The sequence below is a fragment of the Schistocerca americana genome, chromosome 2 (genome assembly GCF_021461395.2).
Source record: "Schistocerca americana isolate TAMUIC-IGC-003095 chromosome 2, iqSchAmer2.1, whole genome shotgun sequence".
Classification (NCBI taxonomy): domain Eukaryota; kingdom Metazoa; phylum Arthropoda; class Insecta; order Orthoptera; family Acrididae; genus Schistocerca; species Schistocerca americana.
The window spans coordinates 526,431,623-526,459,536 of NC_060120.1; the positions used below are offsets into that span (position 1 = coordinate 526,431,623).

Below are 27,914 nucleotides of genomic sequence, written 5' to 3' on the forward strand. Positions count from 1 at the left end.
TGCGGTTTAATTACAGAAATTGCCGGATTCCATGATTTGTCCAAGCTGAAATCTCTAACTCTATTAATTAAATTCGTCGCATATCGAATTTCAATTGCTTCTTTCACTACTCAGTTGGCGACGAATTTGATTAATAGAGATAGCGGCTTCATTTTGGACAAATCATGGAATCCGGCAGTTTCTGTAAATAAATCACAAAGACGTCGCTATGGTGCAGATCTCCGTGACACATCGATATCACTGTGTGGATAGACTCCGCAGCCATAGATTTAATTTACATGCATATGTTACACCTCCTTGCCGCCTATCAACATCTCCGGCGCCTTGTGTCTTTGGCTGCATACGCAGAAACTCGGTCCTCGAGTTTAAATGGACGGAGCAAGCTCTGAAGCATTAGTCATCTCGGCTCGGTATGAAGATGGCTGGACGGTATTCAGCCGAAATATTAGAAGAAAAATCTGAATTTATGCGGCTGCACGCCAGAAATTTTATGGAACAGAAATAAGTGTTTCAGTATTTTTGAAAATTCGCCCCCAAAGAGGTGAAATTGTGATGAAATTTTTTTAAAAATAAATCCTTATCAAAGAATTACTAAAGCATTTTTAAAGCTATATCTATGTTAGTGGAGCTTGATTTGTCACTAAGAAATGAAAACTAATGGCTTTCAGCGTTTTAGGATAATTCGGCCCCTAAAAGGGTGAAATAGAGGATGAAGATTTTTATGGAAATAATACATAATGAAAGCATTTTTGAACATAATTCGATAAAAATTTGTATTTGGCTTCTTGGGTAGAAATAAAAAAAAATATGTCTTTCTATGCTTTTGGAAAATCAAGCCCGAAGGGGATGAAATAGGAACTGGGTGCTCCACTGGCTCAGCATTGTCCAGCTGAAGTCGCTATGCATAGGAACTTGAAATCTGAAGAGGGTGTTGATCTTGTATTGCTGGCATCATTTAGGAAGCTATTATTCCGAGATTTGACGGCTAAGGGGGTGAAGTTCGGGACAAAACGTGTTTTGAAAATATGTCGCTACTATGCCAATTTTGAACTTAAACTACGAAAATTGGCATTTGGTTTCTCCATCAGAAATAATGAAAATAAAGCGTGCTTCTGCACTTTTAGATAGTCAAAAGACCATGATTCTGCCAGCTTCACTGTCACGAGAAGTTTACAAGATCTTACAGTTCGTGGACAACATAAAAGTTCGACTAAACAAAAAGAGTGTGCACAGACCACACGGTCTACGCGAGCGAAACATTGGGCGCTAAGTAATTTCATTATATCGCAGCAAGTATCTTAGAATGTGTTTGAGAGTTTATATGAGATTTTTAGAGTCTTTATTGTAAGGTTTAACTACCAAGATCCAGCAGTATGGAGGTATTGCTTCTGTCATCTAACTGGGTGGATGCGCCGCTATACAGAACGATCCGGAAGAGGCATGAACTTGCATTGCACAGTACCTCTCGCAGCCAGCTGATGCTGGTCAATATCTGAGCACAATGTGTTTATGAATGTGCCGCTCTTTCCTGGGCCGCAGGCAGCAGAACAGATCACACTCAATTCTGTACCACTGGACTGTATGTTCAACATGTCTTCACTAGACGGCGAAGCGCTCAGTTGCTGATGGCTGTGGCAGTGCCTGTGGCTCTTGTGATTACTGCTTAGGATAAGTGTGCTTGGTGATAAATGAGCTGATGGCAGAAATGTGAATTGGCTTCGGCAAAGTCACGTTAGTGCATGATTTTATAGTTGCCATATTTTGTGACGAATTTTATAAATATAGTAAATAAATCCGTTTTGTTTGGCTCTTGAGCCACTGCACTGGTCTTCCACAAGGAGAACGCATTTGCTTGTTTATTTCCCTTCAACGTGATGGCGTGGCTTGCAGCTGGCAGTGGCGCAGCATTCCCAACGGTTAGTGACAGGGCTCCAGAGAGTGGCATTCGGTGCTCTGCAGTGGTTGTAGTAGTGATGGTGGCAGTGGCAATGGCAGTGATGGTGGTGGTGACAGTCCAGGTGGTACTAGTGGTGGCAGCTTTATTGGCCGTGGTAGTTATTGCAGTTGAGGTGTATCTAAACAGACTGCAAGAGATTCAATGGGAGATCAAGGGGCCGGGCCGGACTGTAGTGGCTCCATATTTGTTTAAGTGAACATATAAACAGTACATGCGATCTGACAACTGGCATGGAAGGAGATTTGTATAAGCGCAGCACAAGTGCACAGACATAAACTTAGAGCAAGTTAGATTTAGGGTAACAGTTGTTGAAACTGTGATGTCAGAGGGATGGAGGGGAAATTGCATAAACACGCAGACAGCGGTGTTTTAAACTTCAGCCTTGTAGGAAAACCACGCTACGGATCGGAAGAGATTATCTTTGGTTTCCGGTGGCTATGTGAGTTGGTGAAAACTGCCAGTCTTGCTAGCGAGATGAAGGCAGAGCTCCCAGACAGCAGCATCGTCGACAGGACCGATTGCGGACCTTTGGTACAGAGCCGAGTCGAGGGTCTTAGTCAGAGGCTCAGAAGATTCTGCGACCGTATAGGCTGCAGGTTCCTCGACTTGCGCCACAGGGTGGTGGGGTTTCGGGTTCCGCTAAATAGGTCCACTACACACAGAGGGCGGCTACACGGGTAAAAGGGGCTGTGTGGCGTAAACTGGGTGGTTTTTGTTAGGTTAGACAGTCTTGGGAAAGATCAAAAAGGGCTCCAGTCTCAAAGAAACGAGGAGAATCGACCAAACAACAGTCGGTATTGTAGCTGTAAATTTTCGTAGCTGTATTGGCAAATTACGAGAGCTTCAAGCGCTGATTGAAAGCAATGAAGCTGAAATCGTTATAGGAACAGAAAGCTGGCTAAAGCCGGAGATAAATATTGCCGAAATTTTTACATAGGAGCAAACCGTGTACAGAAACGATAGATTAAATAAAGTAGGTGGTGGTGTGTTTGTGTCTGTTGGTAGTAGTGTATCTTGTAGCGAAGTTGAAATAGATAGTTCCTTCGAATTACTATGGGTAGAGGTTACATTCAACAGCCGTACCAAAATAATATTTGGCTCCTTCTATCGATTCCCGACTCAGTAAACTTGAATCTCATCACAACTAAGTACCACACTCATACGGTTATAATTGGTGGAGACTTCAATCTACCCTCGATTTGTTGGCGAAAATACATGTTCAAAGCCTGTGGTAGACAGAAAACATATTCCGAAATTGTACTAAATGCTTTCTCTGAAAATTACTTTGAACAATTAGTTCATGAACCCACACGAATTGTAAATGGTTGCGAAAACACACTTGACGTCTTAGCCACAAATAATCCTGATCTAATAGACAGCATCACGACGGATACAGGGATTAGTGAAGGTCATTTTAGCGAGGCTCAAAATCATATCAACCAAAAGCACTAAAAATTAACGCAAAATATATATATTTAAAACAGCAGATAAAAATTCGCTTGATGCCTTCCTAAGAGAGTGCCTCCATTCCTTCCAAGCTAATTATGTAAGTGTAGACCAAATATGGCTGAAATTCAATCATACAGTATCGAAAGCAATAAATAGATTCATACCTCATTAGTTAACAAGAGACGGGACTGATCTACCATGGTACACAACACACGTCAGAAAACTGTTGCAGAAGTAACGAAAAAAGCATGCCAAATTCAGAATAACGCAAAATCCTCAAGACTGTCTAAGTTTCGAGGAGGCTCAAAATTTGGTGCGGACGTAAATGCGAGATGCTTTTAATAGTTTCCACAATAAAATATTGTCTCAAACTACGGTAGAAAACACAAAGAGATTCTGGTTGTACATAAAGTACACCAGTGGCAAAAAACAGTCAATACCGTCACTGGGCGATAGCGATGGAAATGTTACCGATGACGGCGCCACTAAAGCGGAGTTACTAAATACAGTTTTTCGTAATTCCTTCACGAGAGAGGACGAAGAAAATATTCCAGAATTCGAAACCAGAACAGCTGTTAGCATGAGTGACATAAAAATTGATATCTTAGGTGTTGCGAAACAACTCAAATCAATTAACAAAGGCAAGTCTTCCGGTCCAAATGGTATACCAATCAGGTTCCTCTCAGAGTATGCCGACACAATAGCGCCTTTCTTAGCAATCGTATACAGCCGCTCACCTGACGAAAAGTCTGTTCCTAAACACTGGAAAGTAGCCCATGTCACACCCATGTTCATAAAAGGAAATAGGAGTAACCCACTGAATTACAGACCCATATCACTGACCTCAATTTTCAGTAGGATTTTGGATCATATACTGTACTCGAACATTATGAATCACCTTGAAGAAAATGACTTATTGATACATAACCGACACGGATTCAAAAAATATCGTTCTTGTGCAACACAGCTAGCTCTTTATTCCCATGAAGTAATGAGTGCGGTCGACAAGGGATCTCAGATCGATTCCATATTCCTAAATTTCCAGAAGGCTTTTGATACCGTTCCTCACAAGTCTCAGTGGTGTGGCTGGATTCGTAATTTCTTCTCAGAGAGATCACAGTTCACAGTGATAGACGGCAAATGATCGATTAGAACAAAAGTGATATCTGCCGTTCCGCAAGGTGGTGTCATAGGCCTTTTGCTGTTCCTCATTTATATAAATGATCTAGTTCAATATCTGGGCACTCCCTTTTTGCAGATGATGCTGTAATTTACCGTCTAGTAAAATCATCAGACGATTAATTCCAATTACAAAATTATCTAGATAGAATTTCTGCATGGTGCGAAATGTGGCAATTAGTACTAAACAAAGAAAAGTGCTAGGTCGTCCACATGGATACTAAAAGAAATCCAATAAATTTTGGGTATACGATAGATCGCACAAATCTAAGGGCTGTCAGTTCGACTAAATACCTAGGAATTGCCATTTCGAGCAACTTAAATCGGGAAGACCACATAGACAATATTGTGGGAGGGCGAAACAAAGACTGCGCTTTGTTGGCAGAACACTTAGAAAATGCGATAAACTCACTAAAGAGGCAGCCTACATTACACTTGTCCGTCCTCTGCTGGAATATTGCTGCGCCGGATGGGGTAGGATTGACGGAGGACATCAAAAAAGTGCAAAGAAGGACAGCTCGTTTCGTGTTATCGCGCAATAGGGGTGAGAGTGTCACTGGTATGATACGCGAGTTGGGGCGGCGGTCACTGAAACAAAGGCGATTTTCTTTTCGGCGAGATCTATTTACCAAATTTTAACCACCAACTTTCTCTTCCGAATGTATAAATATTTCGTTAACACCCACGTACGTAGGGAGAAATTATCATAAAAATAAAGCAAGATAAATCAGAGCTCGAACGGAAAGATTTCAGTGTTCCTTTTTCCCACGCGCCATTCGAAAGTGGAATGGTAGAGAAGTGGTATGAACCCACTGCCAGGCAATTAAGTATGAATTGCAGAGTAATCAAGTAGATGTAGATGTAGATGTAGATGTGGAAAATTTACCATGAGGATGGGATTCCAACGATAGAACAAAGATGATGTGAAAGCCTTACTTTCCACAAGGGATCTGGCAAACTTGGAAGCTATGGCAGTATCGAAGAAGTTCACCATCTTGGATTCTTGTGTCATAGACTTGTGCCAGTAATCCGAGGTCAACTATTTTGAATCGTTACCTTGGTTTCTGGCGTCATAGGGCTCAGATTAGACGCCACAGGGCTGTGCAAATATCCCCAGATCCAACATACTGGATTTTCGAGCTGTAGGATAATTCCTCTTCCTGGGCGTTTGAATTTGCCACCAATTTACACTAAGCCTAACCACCCTACTTCTACAGGAGTGGAGGAAAACCTACTTCATAAGAGTGGAAGAAAACCCTGCTATTTCGAATGTCCCACCAATTTGTCAATTTCCTACAGTTTTACAGTTAGACAATTTGGGGGAGAGGAAAATCTGGCAATGATGGGTGAATTCATAAATAATGTCACAGGGACAAGGGGAAGAGGGAGGGGGAGGGGGAATGGGATGGGGAGGAGGCAATCTGGTGGCAGAAACTCTACGAGAAGTGGCTTAACCACTCTACTTCTAAGTGACCCAACTCGATGGTAAGCACAAGCACTGCATTTGTCTCTTTACAGCCCTGGCAGCAAAGGGGCGCAGATCGTTTCTGTAGAAGAGCGTTCTGCTTCTAGTGAATTCCTTGCTTACCAACACTGTATTTGCTAGTTATTACATTACGAAGAGTATATTTTACAATAAGTATTATGTTGTGAATGTTTTTAGTCCTATATTTGCGATTTATTAGCCACAAGTTTTATAATTTTATATAGTGAAGCGTAAACACTAGTTTTACCAATTCGAGTTCAGATATATTTTCATTGTAAGCTCGAGTGGTGTCGCCATAATATCGTAATTCAGCTTTCAGTGAAAGAAGGTGCACTCGTTATCATCTATCTCAACATACTGCAGTAAAATTTATCAGTTTCTCTGGAGAAACTTTATCGTTGCACTCCTTTTTTACTATTCGATCGTATTTGTACGCCTACAACGCTTCCACATCTCATTGGTAATTCATGCCCTGATACAGTTGAGATGTGCAATTGTTGTGATGTGTTTTACCTGATGTAAGACTGCCGCTACTTACAACTAAAGTTGATGTGAATGGAAAGACGAAATGTAGCTAATGACATGGCTCTACTGATGTCCAGAGTGAATGTTCAGACAGAGTTCATTGCTGCATTACTCATTTATTAGCAGCGAGACAGAAGCATTTACATATCCAGTGTATTGCTTCAGTATCTGTAATCCTCCGGTCTGCTGGCTTTCTTCCTGAGTGAGTTGCGTTGCAAATGGGCTTGGTCCAGCGAGTCAGCGGCGGCGGACTGCGAGTCGCCGTCGCTGCTTTCGTCGCTCTGTGACTGGTCCTGGTCGCTGGCGACTTCCTCACCGGCGACCTCGTCGCTTGCGACCCTCAGAGGGCAACCGGGATAGTCGTTGCGACACTTGTTGGCAGACACTTCCTCCAGCCCTGCAACACAAGGTAATTCCGCTCACTGTCGGCACCACTGCACACATCAGCAGGAAGCTACAGAGGAATGAAGATCGATCAGGAGGGTCAGAGTACCAGGTCCGTGACCACAGATGGGGAAGGAACTCTGGACTCTACACATGGATAGTAACGATAACAGCGGTGTCGCGATGTGATTTACGGAATGTGCTAGTTGTGGACGCGAATTTCGCTCCACTACAGCTCACTGAAACATTCTATGGTTGTCATTTACTGTGCAAAACTGAAGCTTTTATGCTGTAAATATCAGAGACAATTACTTCTGAAGCAAAGTGGCAAAAATTGCCCTTATGAAGAATGCAGAAGTAAAGAAAAACTTAAATAGTGGCAGTTACATTGACGGAAAAAAAAATCGCAATACTAGAAGGGAGTTGTGTGACATAAGCGGAAGATGGGAGGCATGTTTATACTTCTTAAAGATGAAGTTCATTCAAATTTCGCGCCAGCTGTATAAAAGTGTTACTAGAAGCGGCACTATGAAAATGCATTTCAGGTTTGCTTTAAATACAAGCTGTAACGGTATTGAGCGTTAGTTAAATTGAGAATGGTCGTAGTGGATTGATGTTAGTCAAGAATGCTTTAAGGCGATAAAGATGCCATTATTAACACCTAAGTTTGAACGACGTCGTGCTATAAGGTTACGAGAAGCTGGATGTTTCTTCTGCGATACTCCAGAAAAACTTGGCAGGAATGAAGCCAATGTGTATCATCCCGGCAGCGTTGGTCACCAGACTGTGCGATCGCAAGAATACCGTGTTCCAGACGGTCATGTGGTACCACTGGGAGCAATGACCATTTTGTTTGGCGTGTGGGTTTGGTGCATGGTACTGCATCTGCAGCAGTAATCTGAGCAGCTGCTGTCACCACAGTGACATAAAAAACTGGTACAAAACTCTTATTTGAAGAACAGTTCCGAGCCAGACGCCCTATGGCGTGTATCCCATTGACCCCAAATCACCACCGTCTGCATCTTTATTGGCGTCAAGCGAGAGTGCATTGGAGGGCAGAGTGGAGGCCTGTTGTGTTGACTAATGAAGGCCGGTTCTGTCCCGGTCCCAGTGATGGCCGTGTGTTGGTTGGGAGGAGGCCAGTTGAGGACCAGCAACCAGGCTCTCTGCGTGCTACACACGTTGGTCCTAAATATAGGGTTATGGTCAGGGGTGCGGTTCCGCATGTCAGCAGGAACTCTCATGGTTATACTAACCACGCTGACTGCAAAACTGTACATCAATCTGATGATTCGACCTGTTGTGCTGCCATTCATGAACAGCATTCTAGGGCGTGTTTTCCAACATGATAACGCTATGTGACATTCCGTCTTTGAAATCAGACATGTCCTACAAAGTGACAACATATTGCCTTGACCTGATCGATCACAAGATTTGCCTCCAATCGTGCAAAAATGAGACATCATCGGATAACTATCCTAGTGTCATCCACAAACAGCATTAACCGTCCCTGTTTTCACCAACCGAGTGCAACAGGCATGGAAATCCATGCTTGAATTCAACATTGTGGTTACTAATGTAGCACCGTTTCATATTTTCAATCGCTTATCTCTCGCATACATTAATCTATGATTCTTCAACCTTAATCACTTTAGAATCTTACCTAGACAAATATATTCCCGAAACTTTATTTCTCAGCATTAAATATCTTTTGCTGTTGCGATCTTTTTCCGTCAGAGCGTTAATGAGGAAGTAAACCAATTATAATCCGAGGATGACAGAAAGAAAAGGTAAAGCTGTCACTAAACTAAAAGTTTTTTTGAACACCATAGTGTTTACCAAGACATGGTCCTATTGGTGACGGTATGTCCCAGCCTTCTTCCAACTTCTTAACAGATTCAGCCAGCCAATTAACGGGAGACTTAGAGCTTAATGTGAACTGCGAACTACGGTACACCTACAAAAATCTAAATACCGACCAGGGAAAGAAACCATCACATTTTGGTCAGTTGTCCGGAACGCCACACCCGAGCCATCATCCACACGTTACGTAGATTATAGACACAATAAGTCAAATAAGGTCTAAGATACCTTTTATTTTGCGAAATGTTCCACATATCGAAACGTAGTTTCCAGAAAATGTTAGAGCTTTGAGGGAAGTTCAAATGGTTCAAATGGCTCTCAGCACTTTGGGACTTAACTTCTGAGGTCATCAGTCCCCTAGAACTTAGAACTACTTAAACCTAACTAACCTAAGGACATCACACACATCCATGCCCGAGGCAGGATTCGAACCTGCGACCGTAGCAGTCCCGCGGTTCCGGACTGAGCGCCTAGAACCGCTAGACCACCGCGGCCGGCTTTCCCGCAAGTATTTGGATGTTACACTTAGTAATGTGTGATTTATGCTACAATACTTACACATTTTACAAGCGCACATCCGCATGTGGCAGTGGTTGGTGAACTTGTAGATGTTACCCTGCTTGTCCTTGGCGCATACGAACCTCGGCGACGGCGGGCAGTGGCTGGGACACGGCATCAGAGTCGATGTGCGGTACGCCTCCGCGAAGGCGAGGGCGCCCAGAGCTGCAGCAAATCAACACCTCACAACACCTCGGTGGCGACTGCTGGCACGGAGGCTAGCACGTGTTCCGTGCCACAGGCGTCGGCAATTCATGCGGCAACGAACACAGTAAAACAAACGACGCACTACGAAGTAATCATCCGAATGCGGCGGAAATCGACAAATTTAATGCACATGTACAGACAAACTAATGATTACAAATGCTGAATATCTGGAGCTTTATCCAAGAGGCAGAGAGTCACCATCTGAGCAATGACCCGCTGGTCCAGTTCTGGTCCTTAGATTCTCAAAATCCCTAAGAGGTTGGAAAGCCCTGTGCTTAATGCTCCAAATGTCCTCAATTCATAAGGTATCCGGCGACCGTTGTGGCTGAGGTAGAGCTTGAAAAGCAAGACGACCAGCAGTAAAAAATTCCCCGGTATGAGAGCGGGCCATATCTTGCTGAAATATCAGCCCAGGATGACTTGTAATGGTGGGAAACAATACGGAACGTAGAATATGATCGTCGTCCACCTTTGCACAGTCACGACGTTTAAATACCTGGGTGTAACGTTCCTAACCGGTATGATATGGAACGAGGAAGTGAGGACGGCTTGTAAGGCGAGTGGTCGACTTCGGTTTAGTGGGAGAATTTTAGGAGAGAGTGGTTCAACTGTAAAGGAGACAGCAGGTAGGAAGCTGGTGCGACCTGTTCTTGAACACTGCTCGAGTGTTTGGGATCGGTACCGGGGCGGACTGAGGAAAGACGTCGAAGCAATTAAGAGGAGGGCCGGTAGACTTGTTACCGGTGGGTTCGAACAACACGTAAGTGTTGATGCTTCGTGAACACAAATGGGAATTCCAGGAGAGAAGGCGACGTTCTTTTTGAGAAACACTACTGAGAAAATTTACAGAGGGCATTCAAAGCTGATTGCCGAACGTTTCTACTGTCCCCTACACACATTGCGACTAAGGATCACGAACATGGAGTACGAGACGTTAGGGCTCATAGGGAGGCATATAGGCAGTCGTTTTTCCCTCGTTCTGTTTGCGAGTGGAACAGTAAAGGAAATTAGCAGTGGCACAAGATACCCTCCGTCATCCTCAGTACGGTGGCTTGCGGAGTATCTATGTAGATGTAGATGTAGATGTAGATGTCGATGTAGATGTAGATGTAGACGTACCATTGTGGTTTAAGTGCGCCGCAGTTGACAATCAAAGGCGTCCTGCTATGAAAAGGAATGGCACCCCAGACCATTACTCTTAGAGAGCGACAGTCATGTCAGTATCCCAGTTAGAACACATCACTCAAGACAGTCCTACCCAACTCAAGAGGTCGCAGGCCGAAGACATGTCTGGAGACGCCTCGGGCAGCGGCAGAACGACATTACCGTAGTCCGCCATATGGCCCTACACCCCCAAGTGATGGTCTGGGGTTCCATTTCTTTTCGCACCTCGACCAATTAGGTTGCCATCCGCGGTACCCTTACAGGACATCGACTTTGTTCTAGGCCCCGTTTTGTTGCCCTTAATGGTGAGCTACCCTTGGCTGACATTTCAGCTTGATAATGCCCTCCCGCACACGACGAGAGTTTCTACTGCTTGTCTTTCTGCTTGCCAAGCGCTGCCTCGGTCAGCAATGTCGCCGGAACTTGTGTTGAGGACCCATTCGCGCGTAGTATGGTACGATATTCCTCAGGAGGACATCAAGCAACACTCTCAACCAGTGTGAAGGCGAATAACTGTTTGCGTAATGGTCAGAGGTAGACCAACGCCTTATTGACTTCTTCAATTTGTGAAGCTCTTTCTCGTGAATAAATGAGAGAGATTTTTTTTTTCTGGAGTTGTAATTATTTGTTTGGCTGTGCATGTATATTACATCTACCGATTTCCATCACATTCGGTTAATACATCCGTGTTACGCGTTTCTTTCTGTCTTACAGAGTATTGCCTCATTTCTCGAACATACCACCGTGTCGTGATTCTTGACGTAACATCCATCCCTGAAACCCCGCGCTCCCTTGCGTCGAATTGTCAGTGGCGCCCGAAATATCACGTGGCACTCCAGTTGGAAAATTTGTGAAGCCTTCCAAAAAAATTATGGTTAACAGAATTTTGGCATTTGAAGTGCATTCGATTTCGCGCAAAAAACTTTTTTCGTACTCTAACCCTTTTAATTCAAATTACGAGAAAAAATGTGAAATATTGTGTTTCTAACATCGTGATTGTTCTGAGAATATGAAGACATATCCAGTGAACGGTGGTAAGGAGTACTGGATGAGGAACACAGATCTTGCGGGTCTTTGGTGTGACGTCATAAGCGCGTGACTGCGTGAGAGATCGCTCTCTAAGTTTTCATCTATTTTTAGGTTTCAGATATATATTTTAACTGTTTTTGTGATAATATTTACTATATAAGTGACTTATTAGTGGTTTCTTCATTCACCTCTGCATTTCTTGTGTTGTGGCCTGATATTTGAGAGTGTTTCGTATCGAGCAACTTAACCTCTTACCCGTGTTTACATTCCGCGCTGACCAGTTGCAGATGTAGCGGCGCATCGAAAGCTAAGTACTAATTAATTGTTTGTGTATAGTAGTTTATTTAGGAACTTTAGTAGTCTTCAACCGGTGTTCTTGGTGTTTTCCGGTGAAATAACTTCAGAAGAAATTTTTGCGAACTGCTTTCAGTTTCGTTACTGTCATTAGACGTTTGATTTTCTTTCTGTGTTAGTATTTTGTTATATTCTCATTTGTTGTTGATTAATACTGTCAATAATAGTAGTTACTTCCCTTGTAGAGCAAGTTTGTGATAATTGTAGTCAGTTTTTAACATCTTCTTATTGTAGTAGCGGAACTTAGATAAAGTTGTTTTCTTGTTTCAATAATTGTAAAATTTTACCATGAGTGAGAAGTGTGGGCTTTGCCGTAGGTTCGTGAGTAGTGGATTGCGGTGTGAGACTTGTTCGAAGTATTTTCACTGGGGGGAATGCAGTGGGGAAGCCAGTGGGCATTCTGGTGAGATCCTCTCCTGGAACTGCAGGTTATGTAGCAAGAGTAAGTTGATAGAGGAGCAGGAGCGTAAGATCTGTGCCCTTCAGGTGCAGTTGAAAAACGCACAGGAGGAGGTAGATAGGATGAGGAGGGAGAAGGGGGTTGGGGAATGGGAGCTGGCTGTTGGCAAGAGATCTGCTAGGAGAAGGAGATTTTCAGATAGTTTTACTATTGGTGTTTGTAATAGATATGACCAACTGTCAGAGTCTAGTGGAGAGGAATCTATAGTAGCTGTAGATGTAGGAAGTATGCAGCAGACCTCAGCAGTTACGGTGGCTAGGACAGTTGCAAAGTCTAAGAGAAAGAAGAAGGTTCTGCTGTTAGGTAGTTCTCATGGTAGAGGTGTAGGCCAGCTGTTGCAGGAAGTTTTGGGGAGTGAGTACCAGGTCACCAGCATTGTGAAGCATAATGCAGGATTGGCTCAGGTGACTTTTAACATAGGGGGGTTATGCAGGGATTTTACTTAAGAGGATCAGGTAGTGATTGTGGGTGGGGCTGGTAATAGTATTGATAGGGATGGGGAGTATGACATAGATGGTGACCTGGAAAAGATAGCCACTCAGACTGGCAACACGAATATGCATTTCGTGGAACTGTTTCAGCGTCACGATCGGCCTCATCTTAATACAGCCGTCAGGCGTAATAACATGAGACTTGGGGGTGCGCTGATGACAGAAGGCATGAGTCACATTTCAGTGGTGTCGGTGGAGTCTATCAGTAGGACGGGTTTCACTAGACATGGCCTGCACCTCAACAGGTATGGGAAGGGGAGGTTGGCAAAGCTTATAGGTGACAGCATAGGTGGGGTTGGTGGGATCACTCATGGGAAAATTCCGGTAGTTGTGGGTGTTAGAGCTGTACCTTTTTTAGATTGAAGTCAGCTGATAGGTATTCCTGCTTAAGGGAAGTCACTAACAAAGAAACCACTTTCTACAAAGCTTGGGTATCCGATTAATGAGGGAATTAGTATATTTCATCAAAATATACAAGGTATTAGAGATAAAGTTAGTGAACTGCTTATAGATGTTGACTCTGAAATTATTGGTATATCTGAACACTTCTTAAATAAGGAGATAATTCAGAGGCTTCCTTTACCAGGATACAGGTTGGCTGGCAGCTTTTCTAGGAGCTCTTTGCGGTGTGGGGGAGTAGCCATGTATGTGAAAAACGGTATCCCATTTGAGTCAATTGATGTTTCAAAGTACTGCACTGAAAAGGTGTTTGAATGTTGTGCAGGTGTGGTTAAATTTAGTGGAGCTAAACTTCTTACTGTTGTTATTTATAGATCCCCAGACTCCGATTTCACAACATTTTTGCTAAAGCTAGAGGAGGTTCTTGGTTCACTTTATAGGAAATACAAAAAGTTAGTTATATGTGGTGACTTCAATATTAATTGTATAAGTGATTGTGCAAGGAAAAGGATGCTGGTAGACCTCCTTAATTCATATAATCTTATGCAAACCGTATTCTTTCCAACGAGAGTGCAAGGGAACAGTAGAACTACCATAGACAATAATTTTGTTCATTCCTCATTATTAGAAGGGCATTCTGTTAGCAAAAAGGTGAATGGCCTTTCAGATCATGATGCACAAATTTTAAGTCTAAAAGATTTTTGTGCTGCAACACATGTTCAATATAGTTACCAACTTTTTAGGAAAGCTGATCCAGTTGCTGTACAGACTTTTGTAAACCTTATCAAGGAACAAGAGTGGCAAGATGTTTATAGTGCTGATACAGTAGACAATAAATATAACGCTTTCCTCAAGACTTTTCTCGTGCTCTTTGAAAGTCGCTTTCCGTTAGAACGTTCAAAACAGGGTACTAGCACAAACAGGCAGCCTGGGTGGCTGACTAAAGGGATAAGAATATCTTGTAGAACAAAGTGGCAATTATATCAAAACGTTAGAAACAGTCAAAATCTAAATGCAGCAGCCCATTACAAACAGTATTGTAAGGTGCTTAAAAAAGTTATTAGGAAGGCAAAAAGTATGTGGTATGCAGATAGAATAGCTAAGTCTCAGGATAAAATTAAAACCATATGGTCAGTCGTAAAGGAAGTGGCTGGTCTGCAGAGACAGGTCGAGAATATAGAATCAGTGCGTAGTGGGGATGTCCGTGTTACTGATAAGTCGCAAATATGTACAGTACTTAATAATCACTTTCTGAATATAGCAGGTGAACTAAATAGAAACCTAGTCCCAACAGGGAATCATATAGCGCTCTTAGAAAAAAGTGTTCCGAGACTGTTACCTGAAATGCTCCTCAATGATACTGACAAGAGGGAGATTGAGTTAATAATTAAATCACTAAAGACCAAGAACTCTCATGGATATGACGGGGTATCTAGCAGAATACTGAAGTATTGTTCCACGTATGTTAGCTCAGTACTTAGCCATATCTGTAACTTTTCCTTTAGGAGTGGTCGGTTTCCTGACCGATTAAAGTACTCGGTAGTGAAGCTACTTTATAAAAAGGGAGACAGGGATAATGTTGACAATTATAGACCTATTTCTATGCCACCGGTGTTTGCTAAAGTTATCGAGAGGGTTGTATATACAAGGTTACTGCAGCATTTAAATTCACATAATTTGCTGTCAAATGTACAGTTTGGTTTTAGAAATGGCTTAACAACTGAAAATGCTATAGTCTCTTTTCTCTGTGAGGTTTTGGACGGATTTAATAAAAGGTTGCGAACGTTAGGTGTTTTCTTTGATTTAACGGAGGCTTTTGACTGTGTTGACCACAAAATATTACTGCAGAAGTTGGAACATTATGGAGTAAGGGGTGTAGCTTACAACTGGTTCGCCTCCTACTTCAAGAACAGACAGCAGAAGGTAATCCTCCGCAATATTGAGAGTGGTAATGATGTTCAGTCCCAATGGGGCACTGTTAAATGGCGCGATCCCCAGGGGTCGGTGCTGGGGCCACTGCTGTTTCTTATTTATGTAAATGATATGCCTTGTAGTATTACAGGTGATTCAAAAATATTTCTGTTTGCTGATGACACCACCTTGGTAGTGAAGGAACTTGTGTGTAATATTGAAACATTATCAAATAATGTAGTTCATGATATAAGTTCATGGCTTGTGGAAAATAATTTGATGCTAAATCACAGTAAGACTCAGTTTTTACAGTTTCTAACCCACAATTCAACAAGAACTGACATTTTAATCAGACAGAATGGGCATGTTATAAGCGAGACGGAACAGTTCAAGTTCCTAGGCGTACGGATAGATAGTAAGCTGTTGTGGAAAGCCCATGTTCAGGATCTTGTTCAGAAACTAAATGCCGCTTTATTTACCATTAGAACAGTATCTGAAATAAGTGACATTTCAACACGAAAAGTAGTATACTTCGCATATTTTCATACGCTTATGTCATATGGTATTATTTTTGGGGTAATTCTTCTTATTCAAAAAGGGTATTTTTGGCTCAAAAACGGGCTGTTCGAGCTATGTATGGTGTAAGTTCGAAAACCTCTTCTCGATCCCTATTCAATAGTCTGGGAATTTTGACATTGCCCTCACAGTATGTATTTTCTTTAATGTTGTTTGTTGTTAGCAATATTAGCTTATTCCCAAGAGTTAGCAGCTTTCACTCAGTTAATACTAGGCAGAAATCAAATCTGCATGTGGAATGCACTTCCTTGCCTCTTGTGCAGAAAGGAGTGCAGTATTCTGCTGCATCCATTTTCAATAAGCTACCACAAGAACTCAAAAATCTTAACAGTAGCCCAAACACTTTTAAGTCTAAACTGAAGAGTTTACTCATGGCTCATTCCTTCTATTCTGTCGAGGAGCTCCTGGAAGAGCTAAAAAATTAAGCAAATTCCAGTGTTACATTCTTGATTTTCTTTATTTAAACTAACGACTTGTCGCCTGAATATGTTTCTTATATTTCATTTTATCTATTTCTACAATCGTGTTATAATTTCATGTAATGACTCGTTCCATGACCATGGAGTCTTCTCCCAAATGTGGTCCCACGGAACAATAAATAAATAAAAAAAAACAACCGTGTTACGTGTTGTGAGTCATTCATATTCATCTATGTTGTGTCTAGACAAGACAGCCTAGACACAATGAGAGGAAGCCGAAAGGCACGTGCTAAGTTAAAGCAGGATTGCGTGAGGTCTGAAACAGGATACGTAATGAATGCTATAAAGAAAAGTACGTAGCTTCTGGAATACTTAACTTTAATCCATCCTTTTGGTATATCTGGAGATTGTGGCGATACAAGTGAGACTCTTTAGATACATGCAATGTTACTAATGGCGCCTTGCTAGGTCGTAGCCATTGACTTAGCTGAAGGTATTCTAACTATTGGCTCGGCTAATGAGCAATGCTTTATGCATGTAGTCGCTAGCAAAGTCGTCCGTACAACTGGGGCGAGTGCTAGTCCTTATCTCGAGACCTGCCTTGTGGTGGCGCTCGGTCTGCGATCACACAGTGGCGACACACGGGTCCGACATGTACTAATGGACCGCGGCCGATTTAAAGCTACCACCTAGCAAGTGTGGTGTCTGGCGGTGACACCACAATCTACATCTACAACCACATCAATACTCCGCAAGCCACCTGACGGTGTGTGGCGGAGGGTACCTTGAGTACCTCTATCGGTTCTCCCTTCTATTCCAGTCTCGTATTGTTCGTGGAAAGAAGGACTGTCGGTATGCTTCTGTGTGGGCTCTAATCTCTCTGATTTTATCCTCATGGTCTCTTCGCAAGATATACGTAGGAGGGAACAATATACTGCTTGACTCTTCGGTGTTCTCCAAACCTGAACTAAACCCCGTACCGAGCTACTGAACGTCTCTGCTGCAGAGTCTTCCACTGGAGTTTATCTACCATCTCCGTAACGCTTTCGTGATTACTAAATGATCCTGTAACGAAGCGCGCTGCTCTCCGTTGGATCTTCTCTATCTCTTCTGTCAACCCTATATGGTACGGATCCCACACTGCTGAGCACTATTCAAGCAGTGGGCGAACAAGCGTACTGTAACGTACTTCCTTTGTTTTCGGATTGCATTTGATTAGGATTCTTCCAATGAATCTCAGTCTGGCATCTGTTTTACCGACGATCAACTTTATATGATCATTCCATTTTAAATCACTCCTAATGCGTACTCCCAGATAATTTATGGAGTTAACTGCTTCCACTTGCTGACCTGCTATTTTGTAGCTAAATGATAAGGGATCTATCTTTCCGTGTATTCACAGCACATTACACTTGTCTACATTGAGATTCAATTGCCATTCCCTGCACCATGCGTCAATTCGCTGCAGATCCTCCTGTATTTCAGTACAATTTTCCATTGTTACAACCTCTCGATATACCACAGCATCATCCACAAAACGCCTCAGTGAACTTCCGATGTCATCCAAAAGGTCATTTATGTATATTGTGAATAGCAACGGTTCTACGACACACCCCTGCGGAACACCTGAAATCACTCGTACTTCGGAAGAGTTCTCTCCATTGAGAATAACATGCTGCGTTCTGTTATCTAGGAAGTCTTCAATCCAATCACACAAATGGTCTGACAGTCCATATGCTCTTTCTTTGTTCGTTAAACGACTGTGGGGAACTGTATCGAATGCCTTGCGGAAGTCTAGAAACACGGCATCTACCTGTGAACCCGTGTCTATGGCCCTCTAAGTCTCGTGGGCGAATAGCGCGAGCTGGGTTTCACACGTTCGTCTTTTTCGAAACCCATGCTGATTCCTACAGAGTAGATTTCCAGTCTCCAGAAAAGTCATTACACTCAAACATAATATGTGTTCCAAAATTCTACAACTGATCGACGTTAGAGATATAGGTCTATAGTTCTGCACATCTGTTCGACGTCCTTTCTTGAAGACGGGGATGACCTGTGCCCTTTTTCAATCCTTTGGAACGCTACGCTCTTCTAGAGACCTACGGTACACCGCTGCAAGAACGGGGGCAAGTTCCTTCGCGTACTCTGTGTAAAATTGAACTGGTATCCCATCAGGTCCAGCAGCCTTTCCTCTTTTGAGCGATTTTAATTGTTTGTCTATCGCTCTGTCGTCTATTTCGATATCTACCATTTTCTCATTAGTGCGACAATCTAGAGAAGGAACTACAGTGCAGTTTTCCTCTGTGAAACAGCTTTGGAAAAAGACATTTAGTTCTGTTTCAGTACCATTTTGGTCACAGAGTGTCCTGACATTTTGTTTTGATTCACCTACCGCTTTGATATAAGACCAAAATTTCTTAGGATTTTCTGCCAAATCAGTACATAGAACTTTACTTTCGAATTCATTGAACGCCACTCGCATAGCCCTCTTCATACTACATTTCTCTTCGCGTAATTTTTGTTCGTCTGCAAGGCTTTTGCTATGGTTATGTTAGCTGTGAAGTTCCCTTTGCTTTGGCAGAACTTTTCTAACTCGGTTGTTGTACCACGGTGGCTCTTTTCCATCTCTTACGAACTTGCTTGTCACATACTCATCTATCGCATATTGTACGATGATTTTGAACTTTGTCCACTGATCCTCAACACTATCTGTACTTGAGACAAAAGCCGTCAGGTACTCTGTAATCTGCTTTTTGTCACTTTCGCTAAACAGAAAAATCTTCCTACCTTTTTTAATATTTCTATTTACGGCTGAAATCATCGATGCAGTAACCGCTTTATGATCGCTCATTCCCTCTTCTGCGTTAACTGTTTCAAATAGTTCGGGTCTGTTTGTCACGAGAAGGTTTAATATGTTATCGCCACGAGTCGGTTCTCTGTTTAACTGCTCAAGGTAGTTTTCATATAAAGCACTTTAAAAAATTTCACTGCATTCCTTGTCCCTGCCACCCGTTATGAACGTTTGAGTCTCTCATTCTATTTTTATTAGTGGCTCTACGATAAACTGAGAAACTGCAGCTTTATCTCTAATTTCAGATTTTGACTAATGACGTCATAGTCAGGACGTGTATTTGTAAACCGTGGTAACGTCAAAAATACGGTTGCTAGTAGTAGTAACGTGTGCAGTGTCCGTGCCAGTAAAATGCTTTCCTGTGAAGATTTGTACAAATCTGAGGATGATACGGGTAAGTACGTCTCAGACAGGGATCCTAAATATGTTCCCGAACGCAAATATGCTCAAAAATTATTCTTAATGAGGCAAATAGGAAAAGATCTTTAAGCAAGTAAACAATTTTGTGTTCATTAGAATTGTTGACGTGAATTTATTTGACATTGTGTGGCAGAAATGTTAAGGACCAGCTATAAAATTGGGCTGAATAGTGGATTAATTTTTGAGGCTGTTATACCTCATTATTTGTGGAATTGGTAATGCAAATATTAGTATCATAAACTGAAACAATGAGAACCCTAAAATTTGTATTTTTCAGAAGTTTCACAATAGAGGTTTGTTAATTCGCCCAGAAAGTAAACAGTGGCAAGTCAGAGCTCCCAGCGTGCCAGAAAATAATGTTAAGGGATAACTAACATAGTTTCAAGTATAAAACTTTGAACGGAATTCACGATTTTAAAAATATTCTAGAAATATTTGCAAAAAGAAATGGCTTATCTTAAATATAAGAGAACACTGGAGTATACTTGAAGTATTTTATTCATGAGAATTTGTTGTGAAACTCTACTGTGCTGCCAGCCGGGGTGGCCGTGCGGTTCTAGGCGCTACAGCCTGGAACCGCGCGACCGCTACGGTCGCAGGTTTGAATCCTCCCTCGGGCATGGATGTGTGTGCTGTCCTTAGGTTAGTTAGGTTTAAGTAGTTCTAAGTTCTAGGGAACTGATGACCTCAGTAGTTAAGATACATAGTGCTCAGAGCCATTTGAACCATTTTTTGAAGCACTCGCGGCACTGTTTCGGCCTTTGGACCTACAGATCCTAAATGAGGCACTAGTCGGCCACCAAATGACATCCCACTCTAATCGCAGTAAAAGTATAATGTAAACGGATACATCCAGCGATGGCTTGGATCAGCATCTGGCACTGAATCTTGATACATCACAGTTTCTTAACAATTCCTTCACAGACTGTAATATAAATAGTTTTATCACATACATTTATTCCTTTCGCAAATATCTTTCCTGGTTTATGATATTACTGAACAATAAATTATGAGGAATAGGTAAATCGTAGTAATTAAATTTAATTAAATTGGAATTTATTGTAGTTGCAAAGGAAAAACACGAAATCTCAAATAGGAAAAATAGCTTCACGGAATTGATATTGTTGTGCCACGTAGCAGAGGCTTTCTTCAGCAGGCAGTGAGAGTGAATACAGGAACTGGGTGGAAGCGTATGGTAGTATTGTCACGGTTCCATACAGGGTCAGCTGAGACAGTTCTCACGATCCATAAAACCACCATGATGCTCAAACGATCCCCGCTGTGGTGCCTCAGAGGTAAAGTCTCGTACGCTTGCCACGTTTGTTTAAACAGTCTTTCCCACGCCTGAATAGCTCGACAGTTGACATAATTTCGTCTACACAAGACATACTCTGTACCAGTTAAGGTTGTGCACTCAAAAGAAAGCCGTGTTTTTGTGAACAAGAATTTCTCTGAAGTTCTCATTGACATTTGTTGTAACTTTGATGACCTTATGAGCACCTAAATGCCTCTTTTATTAAAATAGATGGTCTGCTATTGTTGGCTGTTATTAAATTTCAAGAAATAATTTCCCTAGTGCAGTGTCGACCAGAGCATTGTGTTGCCCGTCCGCGATCACACGACATTACGACTCGTAAGTTTTTTTTTTCTTGCTTGCTACGATACACTGTTTGGCTACTTAGACATAATTACTTATTCTAATTTACTGTTTCGACCAGTTCTAAGGCACTCCTATTCGTATATTCAATTTTTATTTACTTGTTATTTAGAACCGTCCCGCCAGTTTCTTACGTTTAATTGTCGTGGAGTTGCATAAACGTTTGGACAGTGATGGCTAAAGTAGTACAATTTATGAGCTAACTTAAGCAGCTGCATAGCAAACTGTCATTGTCTAACAAGACGCATCACACTCTTAGATTCAACAGCTAGGAGAAAAAATGTGGAATGGTAAAGCAACAAAGATTTCAGAAGACTGCTACGTATCTTACACATCGATCACAGACTTTGGGATGTGCTGTATGTTTTCCAAAACTCAAAATCTGCAAACATAAGGGAAGTTGTACAACGTATCGTGTCTTTGCATCTTCCTAGAGGTAGTTCATGAAGATGAACTGTTGCGTAAGCTGTGAGATGATACTAAGGCGCGCCTGGCAGTCAAGGCTTGTCAATAACTTCATTCTTCACGTCTGCGTTAGTCTTATTCCTTAGCATAATTATAATCGCCAGTTTGGGATGGTTTCAGTCTTCAGCGATCAAAAGTTTGTACGGATCAAATGTTACCTCAACATGTTATAGCTACTTCAATAGCTACATTGATCGGCCGCATAACTTTCAAACTCTCGTTAATAATGACCAACACGTTTCTGACAAAACGTAAATATTGTATTAACTACAGATCCTTTTTGATGACGTGCCCAATAAATTACGAGACATAATAAATTAATACTTCTTCAAATTCTCTTTAAAGTTGAAATGTTCGCTTGGTGGCCTCGGTTAACTTTCTGCTTTTTCTGCAGTGTCTTTCGAAATGTGTAGAGATACCGTACAACAGACTGCTTTACCCACATTAGCAATTGCTTTACTCGGTGATACAGTGAAAATGAATTAGAACGCGAAGCAAATAAATAGTCTTCTTAGAACTTTACTTTCATGACACGCTGGTGTAAAACAATAACTTTTGCAACAGCTGTATCCATACACGCTTCAGCAAGTAATTTGGAAAACTAGCGTGGAACAGAAGGATATCCTTGTAACTTAGCGAAAGCTTAAAACTAAATTCCAGAGTTGGACAAAAACTAAAATTCAGACCCTTGTATTCTCTGTCCGGTCTAACAGCTTTCATCAGCCAGTACTTCTTCTTCTCAGAAGCTCATCTGGAAAACTTGATGGTCTAGAATATCTGACAGAAAGTACACTGTGAAGAGATTACCTATCTACAGATCTGTATCTGTACCCAAAATGAATTTGTCATTGTGCAGAAGAGCGTAATTAGTTCTGCAAGTCACGGTGGTTAACAAGGAGCGTAAAAAGAGCTCCTTTCTAGTCAAGTACGATGGACATGAATAATTACAGAGGAATTTCAATTCTAAACGGGAGTTCAGAAATCTCTCCTAGTAACGATGAATATATGGGCGGTGTTGGTACATTTGTGTTGAGACTTCACTGTTGAATTTTTTAAGAGATCTTCAGAGAAAATATGTTCACTGGATGTGTTAGGCCCTAAAATCATACACAGCACAGCACAAAGAACCAGTAACATAGCCATAAATAATTTCTTCACAGATCGTTCCTTACGTGAGAGGCACACTGTGATAACTTGTTAACGCCCTGTGAGACATGAAGAAAAATATTTTAAAATTGAAGGAACTGAAGTAACAGTCATATTACGAAGAAAAGAAAGATTTATAACTGTCGTTCTAACTGCAGTACAAGCATGTAAGGCGTTCCTTAAAGAAGCACAGCAAATAACTTCGTTAGCTTCTGTTTTTGTTCTTGTATCTCAAAATATGTAAGCGGTACCACTAACTATATACGAATCACCACCGAAATATCAAACATGATAAAATTTGACCTGTATGATAATATGAAGAACAGGATACCTCTTTGTTGAATTTCATGTTGCAAAGTAATGAAGAATGTCGTCAGACATGCTGATAGATCACGGTACAGAAGACAATGTGCTACAAATTGTTCAAAACTATACCATCCTTTTTGAATTGTGTATAAAGGCAGAAGATAGGTGTTCAAGACGTGTCTCGCGAGTGCGAATGTAACCGTTATCCAGAAACCGATCTGTAGCACTTACGTGATCTGATGCTCCAAGAAATTTTGTACGATACAACCACAGGAACTCAGAATCTGTTATTCGATAATAGAAGTATTAAGACTTATTGAATATCATGTAAACTGCAGGCCCCGATACGTGAGTGGTCAGCGTGACGGAGTGCCGTCTTACAGGCCCGCGTTAGATTCCCGGCTGGGTCGGGGATTTTCTCCGCTCAGTAACTGGGTTTTGTGCTGTCTTCATCATCATTTCATCCCCATCTGGCGCGCAGGTCGCCCAATCTGGCGTCGAATGTAACAAGACCTGCACCAAGGTGGCCGGACTTGCCTCGCAAGGGGCCTCCCGGCCAATGACGCCAAAGTCTCATTTCCAATTCCATGTAAATTTACGAAGATCAGTGCACCACGTATTATTGTTGTTCTTAGTCAACTGTAATTTTTAAACGATCTGTTTTCAGTAAGAAGTTTATAATACATGGTACTACACAAGTGCGTAAAAAGGGAAGAAAATGTTGTGTCATCAATCACACGCCGAGTCGCATACTATCAAATCGTTTCGAACTTGTTTAAAAAGGCTGTAGACAAAAATGTATCCAAATGGTTTTGATACATAGGCTGCTTGTAGTAATTATCAAGAGAGAGACAGTTCCTCTTTTCGCGTATGAAGCAATTTATATCAATGTGTACCACTGAATGTGACAAATAATTCAATATCTTTTTCCTTTCTTCTGATTCACGCGTGTCATTGTGAAAGACGTGGAATATACTTAAATAGTTCAGATTTTTCTATTGTAGCTGAAGGAAAGGTAGTGTGCGTTACGTAAACGGTGGCATATTAAGCTTTGGCTCAAACACTACAGTGTTATGCTGTACGAACCCTTGACAGTGCTGATGATGCTAACGTCGAGTGCGAACGTTAAGTTCTGCGATACTCTTGTAGCAATTTGATGAGGATATGTACAGAAACCCTCATCAACAAGAATGCTGAACGATGCATCAACATCATAGTCTGTTTCACTGGACAGTTATGCTTCAAACGCGTGCCGCTCAGGTGTTGTTATTTAGATCTTTCATCAGATCGTGTGCCACAAGAGTAAATAAAGTGCAAAAGAAAGTGTTAAGTTTTCTGCACTTAAATGTTGAGAGGTACATCCATTGTCAAATGTAAATAGACAGACTGCCTTTCATCATATACCTATTATGATGAGCATCAATTAACTGTCGTTTTGGGAATTTAGTTATTTCTATATCCTGTAGTAAATTGTTTCCTTTTTAGGATTCCGTGCCTCAGCAGGTAAGAAGGGAAACATTATAGCATCACTTTATTCTACGTCTGCCTGTCTGTCTGGCCGAGTGTTCAAAATATTTTTTCTCAGGAACGAGTAGAAGTACCAAGCTGAAACGTCTGTCACATATGTGTACGGTCCCGTCGAGATGGAAAATCGTGAAGCTTCTAAGCCAGTACCATCAAAAGATGTATGCCACATGTTTTGATACCTGTAGACTTGGTCATCAAAACCTACACGGTACTTCTCGCTCACCTTGAATTATGAAATTTGGGAAGAAAGAAAGTTTCACACTTAAAGGAAAAGAAAAAGTACAGAAACTATTAATTTGTAATTATATAAACGAAGAAAATTTTGGAATTTGTTACCCGTCTGTCTGTCCGTTCGTCTAACTGTTAAGGCACATTTCTCTCAAGGAGGGGTGGATGAATGTTGTTGAATATTATGTCCCATACTAAGGTGTACTTTCCCTTGACGGTGCTAAAATCCTCAGCTACTAAATAAAAGAAATCAAAAGGTGCAGTCACTTGCGTCACAGATTTTGATACTCGCCAACTTGCTCTTAAAACGTATGAGGTACTTCCCTTTGGTCCATAATTCAGAAATTTGGCAAGAATAAAGCTTTGACACTGGAAGTAAAACAAAATAATCATAAAATTATTAATTTCTGTTTTTTTTTTTTAATGCGACTAAATTTTTCTTTTGTCATTATCTGCCTTCGAATTTCATGGAAGCATTCTCGAAAGTCTCCGGTCGATTGTTGCCAATATCGATAACACGAAAAGAACTTCGAAATCTTCGATTGCCAAAAGGGATAAATTGTCTGAATACATCATTAAATTTGTACAGTAGATTCAGTGCGCAAGTGCTGCTCGCACCTTGCCGACTGTTTTATACGCATTCTGTAAATTATGGGGTAATTCACTCCTTAAAGAAACAGCTTCGACTCACATCTTCCGCGTGATCTCAGACACCATGACATTAAATGTTGTACTGATGACAAACATAGGAATGAAAGTCATTCTGGGCTGACCGTCTCTGTAGGTGTGTTGCGTGTGTGTCATTGACGTTAAGCTCTTCTAATTCTTAATAATCCTGACAAGATAATGTTTTACTTACACAAACGGTACTGAATGAGAGAATACTGTAGAAGAATTCGAATATGAAAGGTTAGTGTAGTTCATGAGACGAATCAGTAACATACAGAGCTCTTACTGAAAGTATTTACGTTCTGAAGAAGGGCTGATGTATGTAATATTGTTTAAAATATGACCAAGTAAAGGAGGCTGGAGATAGTGATGTCTCATAGAGAATGGCTCGAACTATAGGGAACATAATACAAAAGGAGCTTGAAAACTTGTATACAGAACCTACGAAGGAGGACATACAGAGCTCGTTCAGAAAGTACTTACATTCTGAAGAAAGGCCGATGTATGTAAAGTTGTTTAAAGTATGATGAAGTGTTGGAGGCTGGAGACATTCATGTCTCATTGAAAATGGTTCAAAGTAAAGGAAATTAAAAGCGAAAGGAGATTGAAAATTTGTATACAGATTCTGTTAAGAAGGACAGCTCCCAAAAATGGTCTTATTTGATAAGAAAGAAAACCGGCCTATTAACCTTTTCTTGTAGTGTGCAATATTATGAGTTATCACAAATTTCATGTGGTGTATGTGTGCGTGTGTGTGTGTGTGTGTGAGGGGAGAGAGAGAGAGAGAGAGAGAGAGAGAGAGAGAGAGAGGCGGGGGGGGGGGGGGGGCTAGAGAGACAAGGGCAGGGGAGTAAAAGGTAGCAAGAATACGGAAAAACATAATATTTAATTCCACAGTCATCTAACATAAGTTACATTGCAAAATTACGGAATTTTCACTTAGTTAATGAAACAGGAAAGTGCTTAGTAGAAAGTACAACAGAAACATCACATCAAAAAAGGGACCAACTCACGAGACTTTTCAAGACTTTGTAACAGTTTAACGTGATTAAGTAAAATTTAATGCACTGGTGACCCGTTTGGTGTTATGAACATAAGATTTTAACTTACCGGCGAAAAGCACCAACGCAACTTTCATTTTGTGAGCTGTATCCGCGGAATGCTACTCCACGTGCTGCCTTTATATAGCTATTCTCGGTATCAGTTCTGCTTAGTGTTAGAAACGTTATCGGCGAGAGCTTCCGTCGGGTCATGTTTCTGTCTGAGACAGCGGATTGTGACTCAAGAAATGTACGTCGACAAGGAAACTAGAGAATGCCGGTATTGATCGGAACATGTGACGATGTTAAATAAGAAAGGTAACGTATGATCTACGACGTAAGTTTATACCTGTACGTTGTTTGTACTGAACCAGTTACGAAGACATTTAGTACCTGGTCCTTTAAAATAAATAAATAAATAAAAATAAAAAAACTGCTGTTGTCTCTGGCCAAACACTTTCGATTCATCGTGCATTATTGTTTCCGATAATCTTAAGTAAATAAGTTGCATAATCAGTGCTTCTGCTCATAACTACATTTGTAACGCCCGAGCGTTCTAAGGCGCTGCAGTCATGGACGGTGCGGCTGGTCCCGGCGGAGGTTCGGGTCCTCCCTCGGGCGAGGGTGTGTGTGTTTGTCCTTAGGATAATTTAGGTTAAGTAGTGTGTAAGCTTAGGGACTGATGACCTTAGTAGTTAAGTCCCATCAGATTTCACACACTTTTGAAATTTTTTTTTATTTTTGTAACGCGAGCACGTTGTTTCACAAGACGGAGCTACATCAAGGCAGAAAGTTGGTGCTTAGGATGCATCATGACGTTTCAATACATACCTGCGTTGTAACCACTTGAATTACATAGGAATCACGTCTGCAGTGAGCAGAAGGTTTTGTTGCAGCGAAAATCACGAAGGATGTGAGCTCGACATGGCTGACATACTGTACGTTCCTTAGTACCCATCCCCCATAACATCCCATGTTGCTCAACGTTGTTTGAATTGCGCGCCAAAAAGAAGGCAACCAATCAGAGACTGTGCTCGACATCTATTGAGCCCAGAGAGCATCCCAGAGAGCATCCCAGAGTGCCCCAGAGTGCCCCAGAGAGCTAAAACACCAAGAAGAATCGCTTCTCGGCTTTTGGCAAGATCAATGTGTAGTATTCGTGGCCCTTAAAGGGGCCGATTTTGAGAACTGCTT

General features: G+C 41.5%; 1 protein-coding gene across 1 annotated transcript; it reads right to left on the reverse strand.

The window, feature by feature from the left end:
* Window positions 1-6,692: 6,692 nt before the first annotated feature.
* On the reverse strand, window positions 6,693-26,823 carry LOC124596520. Its single transcript, XM_047135686.1, has 3 exons — window positions 26,791-26,823; window positions 9,402-9,566; window positions 6,693-6,993 (listed from the first exon to the last, which is right to left on the reverse strand). The coding sequence occupies exons 1-3, from the start codon at window positions 26,816-26,818 to the stop codon at window positions 6,758-6,760; spliced, it is 429 nt and encodes a 142-aa protein (XP_046991642.1). The 5' UTR covers window positions 26,819-26,823; the 3' UTR covers window positions 6,693-6,757.
* Between the last annotated feature and the right edge of the window lie 1,091 nt (window positions 26,824-27,914).